Source organism: Scatophagus argus, chromosome 2 (genome assembly GCF_020382885.2).
Source record: "Scatophagus argus isolate fScaArg1 chromosome 2, fScaArg1.pri, whole genome shotgun sequence".
Lineage (NCBI taxonomy): Eukaryota > Metazoa > Chordata > Actinopteri > Scatophagidae > Scatophagus > Scatophagus argus.
This window is the reverse complement of record NC_058494.1, coordinates 7093410-7109168: the sequence shown is the minus strand read 5'-3', so window position 1 is coordinate 7109168 and position 15759 is coordinate 7093410. Positions and strand designations below refer to the sequence as shown.

The window sequence follows — 15759 nt, the reverse complement described above, 5'->3', positions numbered from 1 at the left end:
AAACAAACCGAAAATACTGACATGCTGCAATATTGCAGGATATCTGTTGGTAAGATTTTATTAAAGCTCTCATTGCTGAGACTGGTTGTTATAAACTACAGTATAATTGCGCATATGATAGCAAGAACAAGATTGGATTTTAATACACGTGTTTTTCTTCTTGATATGATTCTCAGTACGTCGGCTTAGTCTCCCCACAGTCACACCTACCACTCATTTTACGGCTACTGCATCGGTGTTGTTCAAAGATTTCCACAATCTGGATTATAGCGGTCCCGTGACAGCAACAATAACAACAAAAGAAAAAACACAGTCACGCATTGGTTCTTTCTTAAGTCACTCAACATAAAACGATATTCTGATTGGCCGCTGTCGTTGCACCCCTACCCTATCTGTCAAGCTCTCACATTCGCAACTTCCTGGTTTGATTTGTCGGGATAACGCAAAGCTGCATCAAAGATGGCTTATTATCAACCAGCATTTTGTTCATTTATGAATAACGTTGTGAAGGAATAGGAGATATCTTGCACGAAAAGAAGACGGAGAGCTGGTGGTAGTTGTCGCGAGCAGTGTTAGCACTCTCGTCGCACTACGCACCGCTTGCTCTCTCCGTGCGCTAACTTGTTCCCGACTGTGCTCGTTAGTTAGCTCACATAGTAAATATTAGCTAGTCAAGCTAGCTTGCTTACTGTTGATTGCTAAAATGGCCACCATGGAGAAACTGATGAAGGCCTTTGAGTCCCTGAAGTCATTCCAACAGCAACAGGGACCACCAACCGCCGAGGAGCTTGTCCAGAGGCAGTAAGTGGATTTTGGTCTAGCGGCGATTGCATAGCAAGCTAATAATCGCTGAGCTAAACAGGTATCTTAGCTTGCCAGCTAACGCCAGTACCTCCCAGGAAGGCAAGGTTTACTAGCTGGCGTGACGTTCGGTAAGCTAATAAGCATGTTAGCAGTGTCCAAAGTCTTATTTAAACTGCATTATTTTAGATCTATTACGACATTATCCATTTATTAGAAAGGTTTCTTTGCCTGACATTAACGGTATGTGAGTGTCAGCCAGGAAGATTTTTGAGGTTAGATTAAAGAGTAGCTGAATAGTAGCTAACGCAGAAGAGGTTCGCTAATTGATGCCCACGCACCTGCTAAATGGGTCAGGAACCAATGAACCGATTAAAAGGTTCATTTGCTATCACTTTATCTCAGAAGAACAATTCTGTTAGAAAAGCCTCATTACAATTTGAGCAAAACATTATGAAGTTAATTGCACAGAAGGGTAGAGATCATAATTAGGGAACCGATGACCAGATGCAATGGTAATATAGCGTCCTAAACTGACGCCATTCACGTCTGTCCGTCGCACCCGAACTCGATCATGGACCCGTGGAGCAAGAGATGCGGTAACCTTTAGTCATGAAACTACCATCTTTTCCACCTTTCCAAATTTTCCATTAAGCTCAGTCAGTCATATCGAAAAAAATATCTGGAAACATCATATCACTTATCAATTATTATCATATGGTATAAAGTTAGGCAAAATCCTAACTGGTATGCATGGTGTTACGCTCACATGGGATCAATATAGGTTCATCTCAGGGGAGTCTGCTGTGCCATTGAATTTCAGTGATTGGTTTGGTATTTAGAAGGTTCATACAAGGTGGTGACCATTTTTGATCAGTGATGTAGCCATAGAAAGCAGTGCTCTTTACTGTATTTGTACATGATATAATGTGAAACAGCAACTACCTTGAATTTACTGCGCAACAAGTTTTGACCTTTTTGACTCTGCGTCCTGTGCTTGTTGTTACACATAATTATGGTGATTACATATGTCTCATCATAAGTGGTGTACAGGATGGATTATATGCAGGCTCTGTCAGCTATTTAAGAAGTCTTACTTTACTTACATTTCATTCTGTAGAACAAAACAGAGCAGAGGATTTCTTGCAAGCATGTGACTGTTTTGATATACCCTTTTTAATAAGATGTAGATTAAACAGGTATGGAATTGTGCTCTTGTGAGTTCCTACTTTATTGCCTTGATACTTAAAATTCTTGTTTATGCCTTTTAATCAAGGAAGCTAAAGGAAGATTTGAATTGATGAGGAACTCTTCAGTTGATGTCTTCTCAGTGATAGCAACATAAGTGACCAGTGCTTCAGTGTTCTATGGATTGGTGCTGACTTTTAATATTCAGTATTCCATCCACTGTCCTATTTGGCTATGAGCAAGAGATTTAATTTGACTCCTGATTAGAGATGATGGACGTTACGTCCAGCAGTTCAGTTTCACAGGGGTACTGCCCAGTTGTTTTCTCTAATCGTTCCATCTCTGCCTCTGTCTTCCCTTGTCTTTTGCTGCTTCTTGCATTCCCTCCCTCTTCTCCCCATCTTTCTCCTTTCACAGGAAAAAGGAACAGGCTACCACAAAGAAGGACAGGGTAACACACTGCCTGACAATATGTGAAAACATTGTGGCTCAGTCTCTGAGGTAGGCCTTGCTGATTAATTTACATTTAACAGAGTATGCCTTAACAGTGACCTAGAATAAATATGTGTCAGTTTGAGTTGGGTTGCATTGAGAGGGCTTTAAGTTCTACCACTTCTGATTACGTATTTCTTTTCCAGGTCTATAGGCCGGTTCTATAGAATGGTTGTCATATTTAAATAGTTTATAACTGGGATGATACCCATTTTGCTAGGCTAGCCTGATCTGCCATTTTTATTCTGTTCTGCAACAAGCTACATCTTAAATCCATAAAGTCTCATCCCATCTCATTAAATGTACTCAGCTACTCCAGGACTGATCTGTGAGGGATGAAAACGCAGGAGTTCAGGATAGCCTGTGAAAGTCTTTTAAGTAAAACGTGACTGGATGGAAGAATGTCACTTTGTTGTGTGGGTGTATTCAGTGTATTCATCAGAGCGTTTCATGTGTGAACAGTTTAGTGTAGTGTTATTGACATAAACAGTGTGTGCTGAGTTGAATATTTGTGTGCGTGATGAAATTTGCTTTGCTTTTCTTCTCTATGGTCCTGGGAGCAGAACGTCTCCAGAGTTTCAGAAACTGCTCGGCATCGCCATGGAGATGTTCTTGCTCTGCAGTGATGACAGCGAATCAGATGTCCGGATGGTAGCCGATGAGTGCCTGAACAAAATCATCAAAGTGAGCAGGACTCTTGTTCCTCTAGCAAGGATCTTTTCCTTCACTTTTGCTTTAGATATAGGGCAATAAGTTGACCATCCATTAATTTGTAGTTAGTACCTTCTGAGGACATGGTGCATTGACTGAATAATGAGCATGGATTTGGGTATTGCATGATGTGATCAGATGTGTTCCCACCTTATCAATCAGTTTAAAGGCAATGAAAGAATTGAAGCATAAATATCAAAGTAAAAATCAAGCCATAAGTTCTGTTTTTATTCTTGATACAACCATGTTGCCCCAGATGATCATTTTGATATTCATCTTCAGGCGCTGATGGACTCCAACTTGCCTAGGCTGCAGCTGGAGCTGTACAAAGAAATTAAAAAGGTAATGAGCTATATCTCTCTAAGTCATTTTTTCTCACAGATTAATGACCAGTATTATACAGTATTATTCTCTCAGATTAATGAACGAGAGTTGACATTTGTTTAATGTACGGTGTGAAAATTAAAACACTTTATTTGTTGTTAGGTACTGTATTCTTAGTTTATTAGTAGTGATATACAGTTGGTAATATTAGTGTGTGTGGTGGTTTGTTTGTGTATCTCTGTAGAATGGTGCCTCTCGGAGTCTGAGGGCAGCTTTGTGGAGGTTTGCTGAGCTTGCCCACCTCATCAGACCACAAAAATGCAGGTATACACGCAAATAGGTAGAAATGGCTTTTTACTTTAGTCACGTAACAACCATATTCAAATTACACTTTTCCAAACTCAACAGAAATCTTACCTGGAGTATAGCAGTTTCTATTGTACATCGTAACCTTATTCCCTAAAAATCAGTTATATTTATGCAAGTAGATTTGCGTCCTGAATAAACATCACTATGTTTTCATCTGTCTCTTGTCGTCCAGACCCTACCTGGTCAACCTGTTACCATGCCTCGCCAGGATCACCAAGCGTCAGGAGGAGACTGTACAGGAGACGCTGGCTGCTGCAATGCCCAAGACCATGGCTGCCTTGGGACATTTTGCCAATGATGGCGAGATCAAGGTATCCACACAAAGGACAAACAATGAAACTCTGCACTATGTGGAGGAAGTAAATTTGGGCTCTGATGATTTTCATATTCAAACAATTGTTTTGTTTTTTTTTTTTTTCACTTTTTGACTTGGGGTTCCTGGTATTTCTTCTCCTAAATTTGAGTTATTTTCCTTTAAGTCATTATTAAAACAAGCTGAAGAGAAATTCTCTATTTTGAAAGTTTAGATTTCCCATCTTAGGTTAATAAACATTAAATTTTCTAGACTTGCTCCATTCCAGTGCTGTCAATAATTTACACAGGACAGCAGTTACCGGAGGACATATGCATATCTAAATTCTGATAGCTTGTTTTCATTGTAGTCCAATCGTTTTTGTCTCAGGTGCTGCTGAAGTCATTTGTCGCCAATCTGAAATCCAGCTCCCCTACTATCAGACGGACAGCAGCCAGCTCAGCCGTCAGCGTGTGCCAACACTCCAGACGCACCAGCTACTTCTACACCTGGCTCCTTAATGTGCTGCTGGGTAAGACACACTCACAAACATACTCTGGACATGCTCCTTCTTACCTTTTAAGCTTAACCAGGTATCAGACCTATTTTAGCTACAGTGTCCAGGACAAGAAAGCACACACACATACACTCTGTGCATTTTCTAGGTCTGCTGGTTCCAGTGGACGAGGATCACCCCAGCCACCTAATTCTGGGGGTGCTCTTGACCCTCCGCTACCTGATGCCTCTGCTGCAGCAGCAAGTCAACACCACCAGCCTCAAAGGAAGCTTTGGAGTCATGAAGAAGGAGGCTGACGTACAGCCAACACCTGAACAACTGCTACAGGTAGAAGGAAGTGATTGTGTTTGTTACTGTGCATTAAAAAGAGAGCTGTGGCTAAATTTTCTGTGTATGTGTCGGAAGGTGTACGAGCTGACTCTACACTACACACAGCACTGGGATCACAATGTGGTCACAGCAGCTCTGGAGCTCTTGCAGCAGATATTCAGGACTCCTCCACCGGAGCTTCTGCACTTGCTCATCACCCCTGGCAGCATTCAACACGGCACTGTGTTTCGGCAGGACACTGAGAGCCGTGCTCGCTCAGGCAGCATCCTCGAGCTCATTGGTAAACACATCAATCAGTCTGGACTGTGTTCATAAAGCTTGTTTAACCTTCTGTACCATGTAATGTGGGCCCTACAATATTTAATACAATTTATGTGCTTCAGGTAGCTTTTAACTCATTAACTCTTATCTCAAAGAGATAGCTGGACTTGGTCATATGTCTTTGAAGACCTTTCGCCTCTCATCCGAGAGGCTTCATCAGTTCATCTTGTCAAGACTAGACTAGGCTAGTCTGTGAGGTGAAATGCCTTCAAAGACATATATCCCAGTTCAGTTGCATTCGATTTAATCTGTTTGAGTATCCACAGACATTAACTCTTACCGACTGACTTTGCCAGGTCATTAGTTGAGCAAACTGTGTTTTCTGGTTTCTGCTTCTGGCATTTTCTTTGCTTGCTTAATCATTCTCTGTCATCTGGAAATAATCATCCTGTTTCTTACGAGTCTGTCTGAGCTTTTGCTGCTTTTCTCTTCCTTACTTCCTGTTTTTACTTCCTGTTTCCTGCCATTTGCAGCTGGGGGAGGGTCTTCCTGCAGCCCACTCCTTCTCAGGAAACAGAGAGGTGATTGGTCTATTTATCTCCTCTGCTAACCTCTATCCTCTCATCGATGCTTCAGTCTGGGTTTTGGCAAACTAACCTGCAACTGAGTTGTTGGTTGTCATCCAAATTTTTGATATACTGTATCATTAATCATGCTTAATTTTTTTCCAATTTAGTTTATATATGTTTGAAAATCTGAGGCAGATTGTTGTCGATGTTTAATGCACTTAGTTAAAGGTGAATTTGCACATAATATGCAGAATATTTTGGCTGCTGTTTTCTCAGGCACAACTCAGCATTGACTGCTCCTCCACGACTTAACAGTCGATAGGGAGAGAGACAGCAGCTGTGGTTGAGTGAGCTACACAGTGAATGAAGAGAGATTGTGACAGTTGGTGCAAACAGACCAAGTGAATTGTTCTAAAACACAAATAAAGACACCCAAACCTCTGCACTACCCTCTGGATTTTGTGTGAATATAGTAGACGTGCACTCTGCTCTGACGTCTCTCTGCTCCTGCCTGTCTCTGTGCAGCGCACACCTGCAGCTAGAGAGTCAGCGTTGATGATTTAGAGAAATTACTTTTGTAATAGGGTGTACGTTAATGTTTTTTTTTTTGAAGAAATTGAATGTTGTATGTCTCTGTTCCTTTCTTGAGCTAGGGTTAATGCTGATGTTATGTTGACATGAAACATCTTATTTCCAGGTAAAATGCTTTCTGGGGAGGAAGATGGGTTGGAGGATGATGCTGAGAGAACAGAGGTCACCACTGGCTCCTTCACAGGTGAGATGCACCCACCAAAAGGCAGAATGTAAACTGAGTGGCTGAGTGTAAAATGTGGTTGCCCATACAGATTCTACTTGGCTTTTAAATCTGGATGTTAAAGCCCAATTTAGCAGTAAAAATATGCTTGTCTTTAGCATCAGTGGTTGGCGCAGATGGCTCCTCTGTGGCCCAGGTGGACATCATCACAGAGCAGCCACGCTCCTCCCAGCATACCCTGCAGCCTGGGGACTCTGTGGACCTCAGTGCCTCCTCAGAGCAGGGTGGCGGAGGCGGTGGGACATCTGCATCAGACACTCCAGAGTCACCCAATGACAATGAGGAGGACATGCTGAGCCGGAGCTCCAGCGGCGGGGCCAACATCACTCCAGAGACAGCTGACTACACCACACCTGAGAACGCTCTGCCGGAGGGGGGGCCCCTAGGAGAAGGCGGGACTCTGCTAGGCACTAATGATCGCTCACTTCCACCCAGCGACTCCTCACAGACCACCACGGAGGGACCAGACTCAGCTGTCACCCCTTCAGATGTAGCAGAACTGGTCAGTGTCACTGTGTGGGCATGCAAGTGAGATTTCATTTATTCAGAGAATACAGCTTGAAGATGCAGTCCTTTAATTCTGTGTATGTGTGTGTGTGTTTGTGTGTAATACAGAGCTCAGCTTTTCCCTAGACTCCAAAAGACATAATTACCGTGTAATTCCATAATTAACTATGACCCCTGATGTCCCTAACGGCATAGTTCTTCATTTTGTGAGTGATACTACACTTCATAGAATGAGGATTTGTATTAATTGCATTTTTCCTTCCATTTTCCACAATTTAAGCATTTAAGTGTATCACTAGTTTTGTCCATTTTAGTCCATAACCTAAACATTACATAAACCTTTACTCTAAATACTTTCCCAAATAATTGTATTATTCTTTTGTGTTTCTGTCCTACCTTTAGATTGTTTTGTACTATATGTTTTCAAATTGACTTTTTTTGGGGGATTTGCAACAGCAATCCATTTGGGTATAATCTGAAATGGAAGTGATAATATTTTTATCAGACCTTCGAATATAGATAAATTCCCAGTCAAAGAGATAGGTTGCTCGTTGTTTTGGGTCCTTTACCTACAAGACCGATTTACAGTGACATCTAAAAGCTCCCGGAACTGGTTGGCCATTATGTTTACTGCATTAAGAGAAGAAAAATATAAAAATGCAAGAAAAATGGGATGCCACACATAGCCATTAGGGTTGTTGCGAGGCAACGTGTTGTCCCCCCCTCCGAAGCCATTTTGGTTTGAGATTGTCCATTCTAACAGTACTACTTCTATGGTCTTGCCCCCTCTCTTTCATCCTTCTTCCCACTTCGTCACAGTCGCGCATTCCTTTGCCGCGGGTGATTGAGCTGCCCCCTCCCTCGCCAACTTCCACCGAGGGTCCCGATGCCACAGACAGCGACTACACTGCTTCCTCTTCGTCGTCTTCTTTCTCTTTCTCCTCTTCTTCTTCCTTCTATGCCACCTCCTCCTCTAGCACTAGTGACAAGGTCAGCCAATTAGTCACTTTGAACAGAGTGGAGAAGTGGGATTGCTTGTCTGGAAACTTTTAGCTTTCCTCATTCTTTCTTTCGCTTGTTCGTCACCACCCATGCACTGATTTTGTCCTGCTTATTGCAACTTCACTCCTCTTGTTGTCAGTGACAGTACATTATGCCCTTTCCTCTTTTCCTTGTTTGCATTGATTCCCTCTCAAAATTAGATGGTTTTGAAAGACCTTTGTGAAAACAAGCAACCCCGACTTGCTGGTTTGAAGTGTGTTCAAAGTGAGTTCAAAGTAGAAGCATGAAGGACATCTGTTCCTTCAGATTAACTTCCCTTTAACCTTTCAAAACAGTGTGACAGGCTTTTGTTCCAGTGGAGGTCAGACAGAGAGAAATGAATTCAGATTCTTTGATTAAGTGTACTTTTTGCATCTTGTTAGGGAAAGCTCTTTCTCTGAAAAAGTTGTATGTGTAATGTATCTAGCAAAACTAATACTTCCTTACTTGATAGGAGAGGAATTCATTTTAAAGTTGAATACTTTGGATCAAAAGCTTGCTCTTCCTGGATTGTGGCAGCCATAACGGAGTTCTCAAGCCTGTGCTTTTTTCCTGTGTGTGGTTGATTTGCTGTAAATTGTGTTGACCCAAGCATGATTCATTAGGGTTTTTAAAAAGGAATGTTTTGTTGACTTGCAGTTTTAGTTGTTTGTTATGCTGTGTCTTTGTCCTCAGTCCAGCAAATCTAACTCAGTATTTTCTTCCTTTGCATGCGGTTGCATTTGATGTTTTTGTAATCTTAAGTTCCTTTCTGTAGATGTTTGCTTTGTGTGTCTGTTCATAAGGTACTGGATGGCAGTGAGAGTCAGTACTCTGGGATGCAGATCGGAACACTACAGGATGAAGAAGATGAAGGAACAGCGCCTTCCTCCCAAGAAGAACCCACAGAACCGTTCCTTCAGTCAGCACTGGGTATGTTGCACAATAATCACAGAAACACTAGTTTACACTGAAAACCGTTTGTACTTATTGCTTTGATTATTCTCATTGTTTTTACACGCAGCTCTGAGTAAGCCTCATCTCTTTGAAGGCCGCGGTCACAACCGGCAGGGTTCAGACAGCAGTGTGGAGCGCTTCATACCAAAGGACGAACCCGCTGAACCGGAACCTGACAACAAGGTAAAGACACACCCACGCAAAGGCATCCATACCAGTACGTCACACCAGAAGATAAAAAAAGCAAAACGTATTTTGTCTCTGTATCTAACTTAATTGCCTGCTTCTTAGCCATCACGGATAAAAGGTCCAATTGGACATTATACAGACCGGGAGATGGAGCCACTGGTGCACTGTGTACGCCTTCTTGCTGCTTCCTTCCTGCTGACAGGACAAAAGAATGGTGATTGTGACCATACTGTTCAAAATATATCAGATTTCTCTTTAAAAACATTTTAATTTCTGAGATGCTGAAGTTCGAGCAACTCTATTTTTTTCTTTTTCAGGTCTCATCCCTGACAAAGAGGTGCGAGTGAGTGTGAAGGCTCTGGCGGTCAGCTGTGTCGGGGCAGCAGCAGCTCTGCATCCTGAAGCCTTCTTCAATTCCCTGTACCTGGAGCCGCTGGACGGCATTCCAGTAGGAGGTAGGGGCATGAAAGAAAAAGATAAAAGCAGTTTTATTTAGCTGATGCGTGACACTCGACTAGGTTAGCATTAAGGGGCCTATGAACAAAACTAATATTATACTAATCATCACTCAGTTCGGCCCCCTAATTTAAGAGTGTTTATTAGTAATTTACTCAAACTGCATCATGCAGTTTTCGGGGGTTGGGGTGCATTTAGGGGCCCTTTGCAGCCACATGGGTGTTTCTGCTTAGTCAGGCTTATTAGACTTCTGCTCAGCTCGAAGGTGGCTGGAGCTACACTAAGATTTATGTGATGCCAGTTGACTTGATAAAACAGTAACCTGACAGGAGAGTGAGGGATGTCCTGAGAAGAGGTCCAGTCAGGCAATAAGTGAAAATACCTGTGTGCTTGTATGACGGGCCTCACGTGAAAAATGTGAACCATAGACCATGTCCAGCATGGGCAAAATACTCCACTTCAAATTCAATTCTCAATAGTATTTTAGAGTGGCTTAAAATGGCTTTTTTTAATTGTAGCACAAATGGTTGTTGTGAATGTGGGTATTTTGGTATATTGAAATGACTGCCTGTATTTGTTGATGTTCCTCTTGATATGTCTTCCATGTTCACTTGAATTGAGAGTAATTTCCACTATTTTAGGTCAAATATGCATATTTTGCATATTGGTCAGCACTGCCAGGCCGTGTGCCAGAAAGGTGTTCAATAACTAGTAAATAATCCTATCCTAACTACCATTTGCGGTTTTGTTACTTCCACCGAAGGAAAATAACCTTACCATGCATGCTCAGAAGATTCTTCTCTGGTATTTGATGTATGATGTAGATTTAATCAGCAGCTACTCACCCGGCGTATTTGTTCTTTTATTCTTCATTTTTGCATTTTCTCGTGTAAAAGTTTTATTAGGAGCAGGGGGAAAAAATAGCCATATATGTGTGGGTAAAGCCTCAGAGAAGGGCATTATTCCTTTGCCACAGCAGACAGTTATCATAGTAGCAAAATCACAGGTTCTGTTAATAACATTAAGTGTCCCAGTAAGCCATTAGTGATTCAACATGCACAGTACCAGGACCGTGAATTTGAAGCCGCTAAATGAAGTTCAGCCATTATACACATTATTTAAATTTGTTCTTTTTGTACTGACATGTCTAAAAATACCTGGAAAAGGCCTGTAGTGCATTTTTGACAAGTAATGCTGAGAAAGTATCGTAGTTCCAAAATGTGTTAATTAGTGGCTGTATTGTGTGTTTTCAGCACCATCTTTGACCCTGCTTTTTTTTGTCTGTCTGTCTGTCTGTCTGTCCCTTGCAGAGCAACAGTATATTACTGACATCCTGGGCCTCATTGACCATGGGGACCCCCAGATTAGAGGGGCCACAGCCATCCTCTGTGGGGCCATCATACAGGCGGCACTCACCAAAACACGTTACAACATACACAGCTGGCTGGCCAGTGTGCAAAGTGCAACAGGTTAGTGTGTGTGCAGGGGGACAGTATACGTACAGGTATGTTTTTCTTGATTCTAACATATTGAATGTGTGAATAGTATTTTATGGTTCTCTCCCGCATGTGTGTCCTGTTGCTCTCCAGGTAACCCTCTGTCCCTGGTGGACTTGGTGCCTTTGCTCCAGAAAACTCTGAAAGATGAATCCTCCGTCACCTGCAAGATGGCGTGCTCTGCAGTGAGGGTAAGAGTGTGTCATCGTCTGTATGAGTGTGTCAGTAATCTGGACTCCATGAGTGTGTGAGTTTGACCTTTTTTATGTGTGTTTCAGCACTGCATCATGACCTTGTGCAACAGCACCCTGAGTGAACTTGGCCTGCAATTGGTCATAAATGTGCTTGCTCTGAGGGACTCTTCCTATTGGCTAGTGCGCACTGAGCTCTTGGAGACCCTGGCTGAGTTGGATTTCCGGTAGGGTCAATTCTCATGTTTTTTTGTTTTTTTGTTTTTCTTTTTGTGTTGGATGGACTTACTTGCTTCGGCATTTTACCATCATGGTTCGGCTGCACTTTCTAAATCACTATGTCCCTCACATTATCAATGTCAGAAACAGTCTTATGTATTGAAATGATGCAGCACAACTCAAGTCATAATTTATTACCTGTTATGTCTATGAGCAACATTCACTCTTCCCTCCATTCTAGGTTAGTTAATTTTCTGGAGTGGAAAACTGAGACTTTGCACAAAGGGGATCATCACTACACTGGTGTAAGTTCTCCAAATATCAAAGTGTGAATCATTGCTGTTTTTAGCATGTGTCGCTAAGACGGTGGTCCCTAATTTGTCCACAATGTGCTATCTAGCGACTGCGGCTACAGGAAAGAGTCCTGAATGATGTGGTCATCCGTCTGTTGGGAGATGATGACCCCAGAGTCCGGCATGTGGCAGCCTCTGCTGTCAGCAGGTACACCATCTCTTCTCAGTTACTGTATTGTCTATTTCACACATCTTGTAAATACTGGTCTTAATTGTAGACAAGCAGACTTTAATTTGATTTTAGTTCAGTAAATTAAAAGGTCTCTTCTCGTTGTTGCACCACCCTTCCCTCATGTCTCCGTGCATCTTTCTCTGCCAGGCTGGTTTCCAAGTTGTTCTATGACTGTGACCAGGGTCAGGTGGACCCAGTAGTGGCTATTGCCCGCGACCAGAGTTCAGTCTACCTGCAGCTGCTGATGCATGAGACACAACCTCCTTCCCAGTTCACAGTCAGCACCATCACAAGGTATGTGCTAACACAGACACAAATTCCTTAGGCGTCACATATCATAAGCTCGTGATGCCATCCTTTTGCTAAGAAGTCAATCTCATGTTTTTCTCTTGTGATACCTACAGTATGTTGTATCAGAACTTACTGGTACTAAAATGTCTTTTCCGTGTGATCACAATTAGATTTGAGTTGACTTTTAGCAGTTCATGACAAAATCACAGCTCTGCTCTTTTCTGTTTGCCAGGGCATACAGAGGTTACAACTTGTCCAACGCTGTGGCTGATGTCACAGTGGAGAACAATTTATCCAGAGTTGTTACTGCTGTCTCCCATGCTTTCACCTCCTCTACCTCCAGAGCACTGACTGTGAGTTTTCAGACCCACATAACACTTGACCTTTTTTTTGCCTGCTGCATGAAAAACTGGAGTGTGTTTTGTTTTCTTGAAATCATGTTTAAGTACCTTTCCTTTGTCGGCTTCTCTGCAGTTTGGCTGCTGTGAGGCCTTGTGCCTCCTGGCTTTAAACTTTCCGGTGTGCACTTGGAGCACAGGTTGGCACTGCGGATATGTTAGCTCAAACAGCAGCTTTTCTTCCCGCTCTAGTCTCAACCGCAGCAGGAGCAGGGCCCTCAGGTTTGTGTTTCCTCTCTTTTGTGAATTCATCCTTTACCTGTACATCCGAGCTGCATGTTCTGCCTCACTATTTTATGCCAGACAATAAACTACTCTTGCACTCCATTTCAGCACACGTGATTATCTTCTGTCCTTGTCCCTCTGTCCTGCAGTGTGTCACAGCCCAGCAGCGCTCCGTCCTCTTCAGCCACCTCCTCATCTGCACCAGACACCGAGCGGAGGACTCTGACAGTGGGAATGACCAACATGGTCCTGTCCTTACTCTCCTCCGCCTGGTTTCCTCTGGACCTCTCTGCACACCAAGATGCACTTTTGCTTTCTGGCAATCTGCTTTCTGGTGGGTAAAATGCATGCAAAATTTGCCTGACCACACTATTTATGTATTATCAAATATATAATTTATCAAAAGTTCTTGGCAAAAGCAGTAACATGCTGTTGATTAACCAGTATCTTATTTTTGTTCCTAGCTGTGGCTCCAAAATGCATGCGGAACCCCTGGGCTGGAGAGGAGGATGGCAGCAGTAGCAGCACTAACACAACTGGGGGGGGCACAAATAAGATGGAAGAACCGTGGGCAGGCCTGTCAGAGCGCCCCCTGGTAGCCTTGTTGGAGCAGCTCTTCTCCCACCTATTGAAGGTCCTCAATATCTGTGCCCATGTGCTGGATGACACACCACCTGGACCAGCAGTTAAGGTAACTATTTATTTTGTTGTTTGTAATCAAAGCGATTATTTCAAACTGTATTTCACTGGCATTTATCCGTTTATGACTGCAACTTGCATCCATAAAGAAGTCCATTGTACTGAGCTCATTGTTTTTCTTTTTTTTACTCCCTACATTTCAGGCTTCCCTCCCATCCTTGAGCAACACCCCCTCTCTCAGTCCCATCCGGAGAAAAGGCAAGGAGAAGGAAGCTGCTGAGCCCAGTGCTGCTCCTATGAGCCCAAAGAAAGGCAATGAGGTCAACACAGGTACAGCTACACCTGACCACGCACTAGCTCAGGTACAGCTGATCTCTCTCAGACGGTCTGTGAATATTAACTTTGATGTTGTGCTTTTACTGAGCAGGCAGGCCAGCAGACAGCACAGGGTCAACAGCCATAAACAAATCTACCACGCTTGGCAGCTTCTACCACCTGCCACCCTACCTCAAGCTGTATGATGTCCTCAAAGCTACACACGCCAACTACAAGGTCAGAACATGACTCTGTTTTAAACTACTTCCTGTCATAACATAGAGGGGTGGTGTTAACTGTATTAATCTCCTAGGTGACGCTGGACCTCCACAGTAACCAGGAGAAGTTTGGAAGTTTCCTGCGGGCCACTCTTGATGTTCTGTCTCAGCTCCTGGAGTTGGCCACATTAAATGACATTAGCAAGGTAAAAATGAGATTCTGGATGACTGGACTATTAAGCGATTTAAAAAAAAAAAAAAAAAAAAAAAAAAATCAAGTCTATTAGATGCTCTGATTAATTAATTGAATTCAATCGCATACATCAGTTTTTGCTTTGAAAGTATTTAAAAATATTTCAATTCTGATAAATTTTGCCAGAGTGGAGGATCAATGAATTATTGACATTTAAACTTCAATGTCTTTTATTTCAAAATAACATTTTTTTTTTCCACTGTCTATGTTCACACTCACACTGTCACCAGTATTTCTCCAATAATGTATATGCCAAAATAAACTCAGGCACCAACCAACAGTAATTTATGTCTGCAAAGCCTCTGCTAACCCCCTGTCCTCTAGCACTGAAACTGTTTGCAATCCATTTTGCAAGGGAGTGACTTAGTCGGTCACAGGCAGACTTGATCAGTTTAGTTAATCAAAGTTAACGCATTATTTTAACAGCCCTAGAATAACGTTAATATGTTTCATTCATATGTGTAACCATTTTTTGCATTGACTGTAACCGATCAAAGGAATAAAATGACGCACTGTATTTTCTGTCAGTGTGTGGAGGAAATCTTGGGCTACCTCAAGTCCTGCTTCTCCAGAGAACCAACCATGGCTACTGTGTGTGTTCAACAGGTCAGTAATCTGTGTGTTTGTCTCTGAATGTCAGTTTTTTTTCTCCCCCACATGGTGTGTGGCAGTCTTTATGGTTCCAGCACTGAGCAGTGTGCTGCAATCAGTTTTACTCCACACAGAGTGAGGCTGGTTCCTGCCGACAGGGACTTTAAAGGAATTGGTTTCCCTGTGCGATGGTTCCATACATATTCACACACATTGCAATATACTTGCTGGATGTCATCTTGCACATGATACCTAGACCCAAGAAATTTCCCAGCTGTTACTTGGATTGGATCAACACTGCAGATCAAAATGCAGCTGAGGATATACTGTAGTTTGCGCTGACCTCTTAGAACAGAAAGTGCAGGAATTACTTAACAAAAAGAAAACCTACTCAAACAAATCAGTTTCACATTTTTAATTGCATAATCATAGCCTTTCCATAAAAAGACAGAATTAATGTTAAAACATGGATTAGTGTTATGTAAAAAGACCAAAGTCACTAAATTACAAGGCAGAAATTCAAATGGAAAAGGGCTGTGAAAACACAAAGACATACATCAGTTTTCTGGAAATGGGGAATATCTGACTCACAGCCTTGGAC

The 15759-nt window shown here is 42.4% G+C and overlaps 1 protein-coding gene and 1 non-coding gene across 11 annotated transcripts in view; both read left to right on the top strand.

Moving 5' to 3' along the window:
* Positions 1-388: 388 nt before the first annotated feature.
* Positions 389-15759, top strand: part of htt (huntingtin) — a 30907-nt gene continuing 15536 nt past the window's right edge. For 4 of the 10 annotated variants that reach the window (XM_046404097.1, XM_046404033.1, XM_046404088.1 and 1 more), the window contains exons 1-30: positions 389-801; positions 2407-2490; positions 3033-3165; positions 3475-3534; positions 3761-3840; positions 4058-4196; positions 4568-4709; positions 4843-5021; positions 5100-5304; positions 5819-5866; positions 6552-6629; positions 6767-7170; positions 9002-9128; positions 9220-9335; positions 9444-9555; positions 9659-9796; positions 11108-11266; positions 11387-11484; positions 11572-11711; positions 11945-12008; positions 12104-12204; positions 12376-12522; positions 12752-12872; positions 12994-13139; positions 13292-13476; positions 13607-13833; positions 13985-14111; positions 14209-14333; positions 14410-14520; positions 15096-15173. In XM_046404097.1, coding sequence (XP_046260053.1) covers positions 704-801; positions 2407-2490; positions 3033-3165; positions 3475-3534; positions 3761-3840; positions 4058-4196; positions 4568-4709; positions 4843-5021; positions 5100-5304; positions 5819-5866; positions 6552-6629; positions 6767-7170; positions 9002-9128; positions 9220-9335; positions 9444-9555; positions 9659-9796; positions 11108-11266; positions 11387-11484; positions 11572-11711; positions 11945-12008; positions 12104-12204; positions 12376-12522; positions 12752-12872; positions 12994-13139; positions 13292-13476; positions 13607-13833; positions 13985-14111; positions 14209-14333; positions 14410-14520; positions 15096-15173 — 3972 coding nt within the window. In that variant the 5' untranslated portion in view covers positions 389-703. The remainder of the gene's footprint in view (positions 802-2406; positions 2491-3032; positions 3166-3474; positions 3535-3760; positions 3841-4057; positions 4197-4567; positions 4710-4842; positions 5022-5099; positions 5305-5818; positions 5867-6551; positions 6630-6766; positions 7171-9001; positions 9129-9219; positions 9336-9443; positions 9556-9658; positions 9797-11107; positions 11267-11386; positions 11485-11571; positions 11712-11944; positions 12009-12103; positions 12205-12375; positions 12523-12751; positions 12873-12993; positions 13140-13291; positions 13477-13606; positions 13834-13984; positions 14112-14208; positions 14334-14409; positions 14521-15095; positions 15174-15759) is intronic. The other 6 variants (XM_046404106.1, XM_046404051.1, XM_046404042.1 and 3 more) reach the window with 4 other exon arrangements.
* Positions 15232-15361, top strand: LOC124053939. Its single transcript, XR_006842270.1, has one exon. It is a non-coding gene; the product is annotated as a small Cajal body-specific RNA 14 (non-coding RNA).